Raw genomic sequence first — 12627 nt, 5'->3', positions numbered from 1 at the left:
TCCTGCCCAGAGTTCTCAAGGAGATGAGGAAAGACTAAGCTCCAGTCTTCCTTGTGCTCCAGACTGGTCTCGGGGTTCGCATCTCGATTTGTTGAGCATGGCCATCGGTCTTCCAATCAGGCTGCCCCTTCAGGAGAATCTTCTGTCGCAGCAGCAGGGGAGGGTTCCCCACCTGAACCTGTCAATGCTCCACCTTCCTGCATGAAGATTGAGCGGCGGCAGATGCCAGCTTTTGACCTTTCGCCCGAAGTCTAGAATGTTATCTTGGCAGCTCAGCATCCCTCCACCAAGACGTTATACTCTGCCTGTTATACATTTGTAAAAATAATCAAAAGTGAAAAAGGACACTTGTAACGCTTTTCGACCGTTGGTTTAGGAAAAGTGATTAGAATACCCTCAAAAACTCAATGTTATTAGGAGTGCGGTATATATGTTTCATCCGCCCCACATTGAAGTTATGGCAGTTATCATCGGGTGTTCCAATTTGTGATAGGCACCTCTGGTCTCAAGTGCAGTGTCAGAGATAGAGGATTTTTTCCCACAAAATGGTGTCAAAATAAATTTTATGAAAAAAGGAAAAAAAATGTAAAAAGGGGGAAGAAACACCCAAACTATTTTAATGGGGGGTGAGTTCCCGCTGGTGTAAAATATGTTGATACTAAGGAAGATCGAGTTACTGGATCTAATGGTATTGTAAAGAGCTTGTTGACATGTTTCAGCTCCTTAGGCCCGAGGGGTCTGTGAAGCTTTCGTCAGGACTAACATACATATATTGTTACTCACACGATTTGTGCAGTACTTTTCAAATGGTCACTCTTTGACAATCGTTGTTAAAAGGTCAGCGCTCATGAATTCTGTATTAGTAGAGCACGCTTCTTCATCAGGGGTTCCGCTAAATTTAGCACAGAGCCGCGTGGAGTCTTCTCCTCGGACTGGTGCTGACTCTGCCCCCGGGACTGAAACTTCCTAAAGAAGATCAGAAGGATTTTGAGGAGGTCATCACAGAGGGATCCATTGTGGCCAACCAGATGATTAGCACGGCAGCGGATGGTGCTACTCTGTCAGCACATTCGTATGCGCATGGCATTTGCTCTGGGAGGTCGGCCTGGTTATGACTGACAGCTCTTAAACCAGATGCACAGCAGAGAATTCTCAACCTTCCTTTTATGGGCTCCTCCCTGTTCGGCGCCCACACCGATGAAGAGATGGCTAGGATGAAAGCTGAACTAGACACTCTCAAAGCGGTGGGATTAGAGAAGAATAAGGAATTCAAACCAAGATACAAACCCAACCAGCGCAAGGGCTACCACCAGAGGGTACAAACCCCTCAATGGTTCCAAAGCAAAAATCAAGGCAAATCACAGTTCCAGGGCCGTAAGTCGAACAGAGGTAGAGGAGGTCACCAGCTGCAATCCTCTAATACGGCCAGATCAGCAGGGAAGCAAATAGCAGGAGCTTCCTCTGGCACCGTTGCCTACTCCAGTGGGAGGAAGTGTATCACATCATCTGAAAGAGTGGTGCAACATAACAAAAGATTGTTGGGTGCTCAGTATACTGTGCAATGGATACGTGCTACGTTTTCGTGTGCCTCCAAAGGACATTCCTCCGAAAAGATCTCGTCTTCACCAACTAGACCTACTCCGGCAGGAGGTGATAACCTTTCTACGAAAGAAAGCCACCGAAAAGGTTTCTCCCTCTCAGCGAGGGAAGGGGGTTTATTCCAGGTACTTTCTTGTGCCAAAACGAGGTCAGGGGCACAAATTCAGACCTATCCTGGACCTTCGACTGCTACACAAACTCATCTTGAAGGAAAAGTTTTGCATGTTGGCGCTTCATCAAATATGTCCACATCTGCAAGCAGGAGATTGGATGTGTTCGATGGACCTCCCAGACACGTACTTCCACATACTTATCATGCCATGTCATCGCAAATACCTACAATTCGTAGTTGGCAGCAAGCATTATCAATTTAAGGTCCTGCCCTTCGGGCTGAAATCTGCCCCACGACTCTTTACCAAGTGCATGGCAGTGGTGGCGGCGGCTCTGCACAGAAGGGGTCGGTTTGTTTACCCTTCCTTGGACGATTGGCTCCTGAAAGGGCCATCTCCTCGTAAAGTAAGGACGATTTCAAGTCTGCCTGATGCTACTCCGCAGGCTGGGTCTTCATGTGAACATGGAAAAATAAGTTCACCAGCCTACATAGACATTCCATTATTTGGGCTCCACTCTGGATTCAAACAAAGGCAGAGCGTTTCCTACGGAGGAGAGACTTTCTCCGTTGCAACAGAAGTGCAAGACTCTTCTACAGTCAGATCACCCAACGGTCCGGCAAGTGGCATCTCTGCTAGGATCAATGGCCTCTTGCATATTGCTCATTCCCAATGCCAGGCTAAGGATGAGACCTTTACAACAGGACCTGGAGGACAAGTGGAACCAAGCATCGGGTCGCTGGGAAGACCGTATTGTGCTGTCCCAAGCAGTGAGATCGTCCATTCTAAGGTGGACTCGACCGAAGAACCTCTTGGTGGGAGTTCCCTTCCATCAACCAGTTCCGGCCCAATCCTTGATAACGGATGTATCTCTTCAAGGATGGGGGGCGCACATGGATTGCCTACAGATGCAGGGCCGGTGGTCCATCAAGGAACAGTCCTATCATATAAACATGTTAGAGCTGCGAGTAGTCCACCTAACTCTGAAAGCTTTTCAGCTCTCAATCAAGACCAACTCAATTTTGATCCAAACAGACAACACGACCACCATGTATTACCTTAACAAACAGGGTGGTGTGCGTTCTCGCCCGCTCTCCCTGGAAGCTCAAGCGATTTGGCACTGGCTCCTGGCTCGAGGCCTCTCCATCACAGCAGTGCATCTACCAGGGGAGCAGAACGGCACTTCGAAGATCAGCCAGACTGGGTACTAAACGACGAGGTGGTGGCGGATATTTTCCATCAATGGGGTCAACCTTCCATAGATTTGTTTGCAGACGACCAAAACAAAAAATGCCACGCCTTCGCATCCAGGTTCCACCGTCCAGGGACTTGGGGGAATGTGCTTTTGGTGGATTGGTCCGGAATATTTGCTTACGCCTTTCCTCCCCTCCCTCTGATCCCGAAGGTGGTGTCCAAGCTCCTCCGATCCAGCATGACGATGATCTTGATAGCTCTGGATTGGCCGCGTCAATGGTGTTACCCGGACCTGTTGCAGTTGTCAGTACTCCTGCACAAGAGGCTGCCTTACAGACCGGACCTGCTGACCAAGATGGAAGGGAAGATTATCCATCCCAGCCTTCCCCCATTGAGCTTGGTATCATGGCTCCTGAGGTCCTACAATATGGACACTTGAAGTTACCGCAGGACTGCATGCACATCCTGAGAGAGGCAAAGAGACCTTCCACGAGGGCATCGTTCTCTTAAGTGGAAGAGATTCTATTTGTGGTGTATCATTTTAATCCTACAACAAGGCAAGAAGAGGTGATTCTCCCTTACCTCCTTGATTTAGCCACAGCATGTTTGAAGTACCCCTCAATCAGAGTGCACTTGGCGGCCATTACGGCCTCCAGAAAGTCTCCCAACCAGCCTTCCTTCTTTCAACTGCAGGTGGTTAAGGATTCCCTACAGGGGTTGAAGAAGGTCTATCCCCCTTTTAGGCCTCCTTCTCCTCCTTGGGAGTTGAATTTAGTCCTTTCTAAATTAATGGGTCCTCCCTTTGAACCCATTCATAAAGCCATACTGCAGCATTTGACATGGAAGACCGCTTTCCTATTGGCAATAACATCAGCGCGCAGGGTAAGTGAGATTCAATTGCTATGTACCAAGGAACCATATACTGTTATTCACTACAACAGGGTAGTGTTAAGGACTCTCTCTGGTTTTTGCCTAAAGTGGTATCTGATTTTCATGTTAATCAGTCGATCTCCCTTCCATCCTTTTTTCCCCAATCCTTCCTCTCCTGCTGAAAGGTCCCTTCACTCATTAAACCTTAAGAGAGTGCTCAAGTTCTATTTGGAGGGAACAAAGGCCATAAGGAGATCAGATCAATTGTTTGTAAATTATGGTTCCATGAGGACAGGCTTTCCAACTTCCAAAAGGTCCATTTCAAGATGGATAGTGTCCTGTATAAAATTGTCCAACCAGTTAGCAAATAAACCCCTATTGTTGTCACTTAAAGCACACTCCACTAGGGGGAAAGCGGCTACAATAGCCTTCTTGCATGATGTTCCAATGGCGGAGATCTGTAAGGCTGCAACCTGGAGATTGGTGCACACTTTCATAAGGCATTATTGTCTTGAATCCTATTCCAGGGCGGATACTCAAGTTGGCCAAGCCTCCTTGAAGAATCTATTCAGATAATGAGATGTCTGTGTTTTTTCAATTTTAGTTATCTGAGCTTGATTATTAAGTGCCCTTTTTCCTTTGCCCGCAGGTGGAAGAGGTGAGGCTCGCTATTCTATTCATGTGCTTATGACTATTGATGAGGATCCACTGGAAGTTCTCTTCCAGGGGTATTCTCATCAGAGTCATAAGCAACCCTCCCGCCTCCCCGGGCAAAGAATTCTTGTCTTTTTAAGGAATTGTCAGCTCTTTGTGCCATGGCTTTTGAGTCTCCGCAAAGAACAACTGACCTAACTGTCACCCCTGAGGCATGATGGGAAGCTAGGGGTCATGGCTGCCTTAAAGGCATGGTGCCAGTTTATTACTATGTTTCTATGAGTTAGCTTTTCAGCCTTTTTGGGCTATGTTTTCTGCAATGCAGCCTGTGAGCTGTCAATGCTTTCAGTCCCATCTATGGGTTTGTGCTGAGTGTCAAGCCTTAAAACAGTTTTCAAACATGCTTTGCTGGTGTTTTTTCCCTGGTGTTTTAATGTACTTCTTATGATATACAGTGAAGTCCTTACAGCATTAGTCAGCTCTAGGGTGTGGAAGGCTGCATTTGCTTGTTTGTGTGTGTGTGTGTGTGTGTGTGTATATATATATATATGTATATGTATGTTTATCACATATATAATTGTGTTTCCGGGGTCCTGCGCATGGGCGGGAATATTCATGTGCTTATGACTTTGATGAGGATACCTCTGGAAGAGTACTAGGATTACAGGTAAGTAACTAATCCACGCTGTACATCCTGGGGTGGGACCTACAAGGCTCCACCAGTGTTACAAGGGGGTGTGTGCCATGTTGACTTTTCACTTTTCCCTGCACCAATAGACATGGGCTGCTGTGGCAGTTTGCATGAGCTTGGTGAGAGGCCCCTTAGGGTGGCACAATTCGTGCTTCAGTCCTTAGGGACCCTGTTTAGTTCCAAGGCACTAGGTACCACTTATTAGGAACTGACAGGGATTCTAAAAGGGAGCCAGTTGTGAAACAATGTTACAGTTTAAGGAAAGACACTGGTAAAGGGGACCAGGTTAAGGGGCACTTTCCTACACCGTGCATTATCTGTTTTCATCTTACTTTTGATATTAAAGCAAAGTCACTCTCCAAATGTTAAATACATTAATTGTAAAATTATCTCTGACTAAAAATGAATGAGTTTTCATCTCTTACAATGCAGTTATTTGATGATGATCCGTGCATAATATGCCATGAAGAGCTTCGTCAAAATACCATATGTGTATTAGAATGTGGACACCGATTTCACAGAGATGTAAGTATCCCCACACTCCTTGCATTGAACTCAGTTTTATTTACATGAACTTATGACCATAAATGAAGTTTTCAAAACTGCTTCATTTTGTTAAAATCTTTGTCATTTTTGCTTATTTAACAGATACACAACCTTCAGATATATCTTGCATATGCAATATATTTCCATTGTACACAACAGCGTAAAATCAGTAATACAATGCATGATTTCAGAGGGATACAAAGAGCTGTTTGTACAAGTTAATGGCATCCCATTGGGCACTGATGTGGCATATGTATCTTATATTAAGCATGATGTTACTCAAATCACTTACGGTTTCTGTTCATATTACCATACAATCCTGAACTGTAGAGGCGGGTAATGAGGACAAAGTAAGATGAAGGAAGGGGAGATCTTGTAAGTGAAATGCTGCTAGACTCTCCCCCCAACCCGGTCCCACCCACGCAGGTGCACCATGCCAAGCATGGCTCCCATGTGTGCCAGCCAGCCTCGTAAGTTACCCAAATATAGGACTGTTGCGCCTGTACCCTCATGTAGGCGCAATCATGAGGGCCCACCCATCCGCAACTGTGGTGTCCACACTCACTGGCGAGGAGCCCCCTGTTGGCCCATCAGATTTCTGCAGCTCTGATAGAATAGTCTCCCACTCCATGGCCTGAGGTAACCTTCGGAGTCCCAACAGATCCTCCCTGAACAGGGCAAGTCTCTCCACCTTGGCCCAGTCAAGTAAGGAGCGACGCCATGCCACAGTCTGTGGGGCACCAGGCGCCTTCCAGTGTTTAGTGATAAGGCACTTGATGCCGGCTAGGCCCAGATCTATGAAGCGCAAAGTGGCTCTGTGCTTCCCCCCCCCTCCAAAATAGATGAAGAATGTTAGTCTCCCATCTTAAAGGTATATCTCGCCCTATGCATTAGGAAAGAGTATTGGCTACTTCGCTCCAGTATGTGGTAGGTTTTGAGCACCGCCAGAGCATGTTTAAAATGTCTGCATCGGTTAAGTGACATCTGGGGCAAGCTGAGTCTGTGCGAAGGTAGTATTTATTAATGTTGGCCGAGGTAAGGTATGCCCAGTGGAGTGTGAAGTACTGTATTTGGCGGAAACGCTGGTTACGAGGGACATGGGAGGCGGTCTCCAGGATAGCTGTCCATTCTGGTTTGGTAAAGGCACACCCCAGGTCCTCTTCTCAGTGCACCCTCAGAGGGCTTAGAGAGGGTCCTCGTCTCAGTGCACCCTCAGAAGGCTTAGAGAGAACGCAGAGTGATGTTGCGAACTATCTGACCAGATGACCCCGTCTCCCATGATATGTAGATATTGAATCGAATGGTGACACAGGAGCCTCTGTGTCTAGCGCACCTCACCTGGCAGATAGGGAATCTATAAGTGAGCGGTGTAGGAGGAAGCTCCCGGGATGAAGATCCTCCCCCTCCATTAGCTTTGCATGAGAGAACAGAGTTCCGTCGTGGAACAGGTCCCTAGTGTTTTGAATACCAGCCGTGTCCCAACTCCGCAGCCGTAGTAACACGTGGGCCCCGAGGGGTGCTTTGTATGGGTATGGAGGGGGCATAGGGCTGTAGAGCACGGGTAATAAACAGACATCGGCGGAAGCACTTATAGGGCGTGAGCATGGGTGAAACCGGTACAAGAGGGCGGGCGTGATAAAGGAGGAGAAGTAGTGGATGTGTCCCCGAGATAGTGAGAGGTCAAACATTTGACAATCCACTGCACCTGCATAGCTAAATAATAGTGCTCATAATTGGGGGCAGCAAGGCTGCCCTGTCTGGTAGGTAGGTAGAGCTTCTTAATGGAGAATGTGTGTCTGGACGCCCCCCAAATGAAGTCTCCAACTATGATTTCCAGATCAACAACAAACGCAGGAGGCCGGTAAATGGGCAAATTTGTGAAATAGTACAGCAGCCAAGGCAAGATCACCATCTTAGCCTGCGCAATTCTGCCTGAGACCGATAGCGGTAAAGTCCTCCAGAAGGTTATCTGAGACCGGATGGCCATCACCGCCCTAGTAATATTACCATCAAGCAGATCTGCTTTATTGCGGTATATGTGTACCCCTAGGTAACGGTAAGTGCCAACACACCATGTTACTGATGCGTAATTTAGTGAGTAGACCGGGTCTGGGGCGCTGACTGTAAAAGGAAATAGCATCGATTTTGGAGCATTTAATTGCAGGCCCGACACGGCGGCGAAATCCGACAGTATCTGATCAATGAAGGGGAAATAGCATGCAAGTGCCTGAGATATAGCAGTATGTCATCGGCATACAAGGATATTGTATGAATGGCATCCCCCAGAGCGATCCCCATGTCAACCTCAGCCGGACGGTCGCTACCGGGGGCTCCACCGCCAAAGAGAAGAGCAGGGGAGACAGTGGGCATCCCTGCCTAGTTCCACGCTTCACAGCTATGGCCTCTGAAATGTAGGGGCCCGTTTTGACCCAGACAGTTGGATGACTGTATAAAAGCCGTTCTCGCCCTATAAAGAAAGGTCCAATGCCAAATTTATCTACGGCAGCAAACAGGTAGTCCCATTCGAGAGAATTGAATGCCTGCTCAAGGTCCGGTACCAAGCAGCCTGAGCTCGGCCAATCAGTAGGGGTATACTGAGCAACTCAAAAGTAGCGACGGAGGATAAGAGAGGTACTGCGAGTGGTGGAGTGTAGGCCTCTCAGCTGCGGTGCAAAAGGTGCTCGGGCGAGGGCAACAAATAGCCCAATGCACAACTTTGGGAAGTAGGTAAACCTGCAGGATGTCCAGGAGTTCCGGTCCCACATCTCTCGTGATAGCTACAGGTCTCAGCTCTGCTGGGGACTCGTGTCAGCCTCGGAGATGTCTGGAAGTCCGTGTCCTGTTTGGCAGATTCTTCGAGATCCGTCGGGAGCCTTGAAAATGCAGACTGGCAAGATGCGTCTTTGGTGCTTGTTTGAACAGGGAGGTCACTCATTGACCTCGAGGGAGATTTCTTCCGTCTTCCAGTGGATATGGAATGTCGAAGGTCCAAGATTTCTTCTTCAGAGTTTCGGCCAGGTTAATCTTAAGTCCTAGTGACTGGGTCAATCAATCAATCAGAGAATTTATAAAGCGCACTACACACCCGCGAGGGTCTCAAGGCGCTGGGTGGCTGCAGCTAGTGGTCGAAGAGCCAGGTCTTGAGTAGTCCCCTGAAGGTCTGTGGGTCTTCTGTCTGACGTAGGAGGAGGGGTAGGCAGTTCCATGTCTTGGCAGCGCGGTGGGAGAAGGACCTGCCCCCGGAAGTAGCTCTGTGGATGCGTGGGACGGCGGCCAGTGAGAGGTCAGCGGAGCCAGTGCAGAATTCTCAGGTGGGGGGTGATGTGGTCTCGGCGGGGGACGTCGAGGATCAGGCGTGCAGAGGCGTTCAGGATTCTTTGAAGTCTGCTGATGAGCTAGGACGGGGCTCCGGAGTAGAGGGCGTTGCCGTAGTCGAGTCTGCTGCTAATGAGGGCGCGGGTGATGGTTTTTCGTGTGTCTGTAGGGATCCACCTGTAGATCTTGCGGAGCATGCGGAGGGTGTAGAAGCAGGTTGAGGAGACTGCGTTGATTTGGTTGGACATGTTGAGCTTCGAGTGGAGGATGACTCCCAAGTTGCGTGCGTGGTTGGTTGGCGTCGGGGCGGTGCCCAGAGATGTGGGTCACCAGGAGTCGTCCCAGGCTGAGGGATTGGACCCGAGGATGAGTGTAGGAGAGTAGGGTCTGCTTTCCTATGGTCACCCCACTTTTTGCTTTTTGCTTCACTGGTTTTCGACTTTAATGTGGCTGTGGGCCTGCTAATCAGACCCACAGCCCAGCTGTTCTCTCTCTAAATTCATACCATGTACTTTAGGTACATCACCAATTGGGAAATGGGTCACTCTTGTGAGTCCCTGTACAGTGTACCATAGGTACCCAGGGCACAGTTGCACCCAAGGCCTACCAGGGGCTGCAGCATATCTTTTTCCACCCCTGGCTGGCCATCCAAACTGACACAACTGGCAGATCACTCAACTGGGGCAAGGTCGTGTAATCACCCCTTGCTTAGGTGTAGTATTCCTATACCTACCATTATATATAGACACATAGGCACCTATAAGTCACTCCTATGGCAGGCCTTAACAATCCTGGAGGAAGAGTGCTTGGTTTTATGTGAGATGAGGCTCTAGCATGAGCTGAGCCTGTCTGCAGCTTGCGGAACCAAGCCCTAATAGCTGTTCCATGATAACGCTATACCATATACTCTTAAGTGCATTATCAACCTCGCGGTTAAATGCTAACTCTCGTATAGCATTATCAAAACATGTCGAGTAAGGTGTCATACGAATTGGAATACTACCCCCTCGCCAATTCTGGCGACGGAGGTAGCATTCCACCCTTCTAGAGGGACACGACATGTATGTAACTGTGAACCCCGGTTAAAGTTAACTCGAGCCTTGGCATCACAAAATGGATGCTGCCACCACAGACACAAGTCTGACCTCCGGCTGCTGGGAGTCCTTCCAGCGAGGGAGGCTGGACAAAGGGTTTCCTGCCTTGGGAGGTGCTAGCACCACCCCAGACAGGATTTTGTGTATTGGTTAGGATAGGCCTGAAAGGAATGAGACATGCCTGGGGCATACAAGGTGCCCTGTGCATACACCGGTTCAAACCAGTTGCTGGGGCATCCCTGCCCCTTAGGGGCGCCTTTGGCTCCTATACTTATACTAAGTTTAGGGGTTGGACTAACTTTAGGGTCCCACCTATGGGAGGACCTGGGGAGGGGGATGTAGGAGAGTGGGGTCTGCAATCCTATGGTCACCCCAGATTTTTGCTTTTTGCTTCACTGGTTTACGACTTTCCCTGGCTGTGGGCCTGCTAATCAGACCCACAGCCTAGCTGTTCTCTCTCTAAATTGACATCCATGTACTTTAAGGTGCATTTACCAATTGGTACTGGGCCACCTTATCAGTCCCTGTACCCAGGGCATAGGTGTACCCAGGGCCTACCAGGGGCTGAAGCATGTATTGTGCCACCCCTGGCTGGCCATCTAAATCTGACACAACTGGCTGCATGACAGCTGGGGCAAGGTGGTGTAAACACCCTTTGCTGTAGATATAGTATACCTATATCTAACCCTAAAATGGACACATATATTCCTATCAGTCACTCCTATGGAAGGCCTTAACAATCCTGAAGGCAGAGTGCTTGGAATTATGTGAGATGGTGCTCTGGCATGAGCTGAGCCCGGTTGCAGCTTGCGGAACCAAGTCCTAATAGCTGTTCCATGATAACGCTATACCATATACTCTTAAGTGCATTATCAACCTCGCGGTTAAATGCTAACTCTGGTATAACATTATCAAAACATGTCGAGTAAGGTGTCATACGATTTGGAATACTACCCCCTCGCCAATTCTGGCGACGGGGGAAGCATTCCACCCTTCTAGAGGGACACGACATGTATGTAACTGTGAACCCCGGTTAAAGTTAACTCGAGCCTCAGCATCACAAAATGGATGCTGCCACCACAGACACAAGTCTGACCTCCTGCTGCTGGGAGTCCTTCCAGCAAGGATGGCTTGGACAAAGGGTTTCCTGCCTTGGGAGGTGCTAGCACCACCCTAGACAGGATTTTGTGTATTGAGGTAGGGAGGCCTGAAAGGAATGAGACATGCCTGGGGCACACAAGGTGCCCTGTGCATACACCGGTTCAAACCAGTTGCTGGGGCATCCCAGCCCCAGCTCTGGCGGGAAACCGGACAAAGGATAGGGGGTGTAGCCACCCCCCTTCCTGGTCCCGCCCAGGGGAGGGACCTAGTCAGTAGTGCAGCCCCCTTTAGGAGAATAAAGGTAGGAGCTGGTCCCATTCCAAATTAGATTATCCTGAACTATTCTACAAGAAGAAACTCTGGCCTTCGACGTTCTGCTCCACAGAAGACTGAAGAATCTCCCTTGTGGACAACGAGTGTCCACCCTGCAACTGCAGGCACCATCCAGCGTCCAGCGGCTTCACTTTGTCGTCTTCCCTCGAGGATCCAGACTTCAGAGCCCGACGAGACCCGGATTCCCAGACCTCTCCGACCTCTACCTGCATCTACAGCAAAGCTGAGACCCTTGGGTGCGACGAGACACGTGGGACCGGCCATCTTGAACGAACCTGCACTTCGCTTCCAGCACGACTCCCGAGGTAAACTCGACCAAGTGCTTTGGGGACTGAGAAGCCCCAACCCCGAGCAGCCCCTGCACCGAAGATCAGCCCTCCAGCATCCACGAGATCTGCGTGGGGCCCTTCTGCTTGGTTCCTGCTCAACGCGTTGTCTGGTCACTTGCCGGCTGGCTAGTGGCCTCCTAGACGACTAACTTTGAAATCTTCACTGCTGGTCTGGTTGCTCCAGACTGGCCCTTGCTCCCTTTCAAAAGAGGGGCACCCCGGACTCTCCTAGTCCGCACCAGACGCATTCTTCACTCACCGCGTGGTTGCCTTTGCCAAGGCCTGTTGAGTCCCAGCCCGGATTTTTGCTAACTCAAGCAGACATACGATTAGAAATAATCAGCATTGTTACAATTCCATAAAACACAAAAGGAGAAATCATATTATAATGATGGTGAAAACAGGTTATATAGTGCCTAGTAGATCACCCTCCCTCGACAGGATCTATGTTTTATAAAATACAGAAGGTCTCTTAGGCTTGAATAGGGGACCCCATACCTCCAAAATCAACAGGAGTGTATCACATCAGGATCTGCAAAAGCTCTTTCTCTCTGGGAATCGGATTTCTTCCAAGTGCCTGAAATCATGCCTACAGTGCAATATTAAAGGCGCCAGAATCTCAGTTGGCTGCAGCTGCATGTAGGTAATGTCTAAAACGTGAGTCGATCAGCCCGAACAACAGCTAACTTGTTATGATAACCTTGGAGGCTTTAGCACTCACTGTGCAGACTAGGGTCGCGATGTAAATCTAGGGATGCTGAAAACAAGCCTTTCTCATGTGAAGTAATTCA

At 49.0% G+C, this 12627-nt stretch overlaps 1 protein-coding gene across 5 annotated transcripts in view; it reads left to right on the top strand.

The window, feature by feature from the left end:
• Nucleotides 1-12627, top strand: part of TTC3 (tetratricopeptide repeat domain 3) — a 1911479-nt gene that overhangs the window by 1854331 nt on the left and 44521 nt on the right. For all 5 annotated transcript variants that reach the window (XM_078656864.1, XM_078656865.1, XM_078656863.1 and 2 more), the window contains one exon: nucleotides 5551-5643. In XM_078656864.1, the coding sequence (XP_078512990.1) occupies nucleotides 5551-5643 (93 nt within the window). The remainder of the gene's footprint in view (nucleotides 1-5550; nucleotides 5644-12627) is intronic.

The sequence above is a fragment of the Lissotriton helveticus genome, chromosome 8 (genome assembly GCF_964261635.1).
Source record: "Lissotriton helveticus chromosome 8, aLisHel1.1, whole genome shotgun sequence".
Lineage (NCBI taxonomy): Eukaryota > Metazoa > Chordata > Amphibia > Caudata > Salamandridae > Lissotriton > Lissotriton helveticus.
This window is presented reverse-complemented; position numbering and strand designations above follow the sequence as displayed.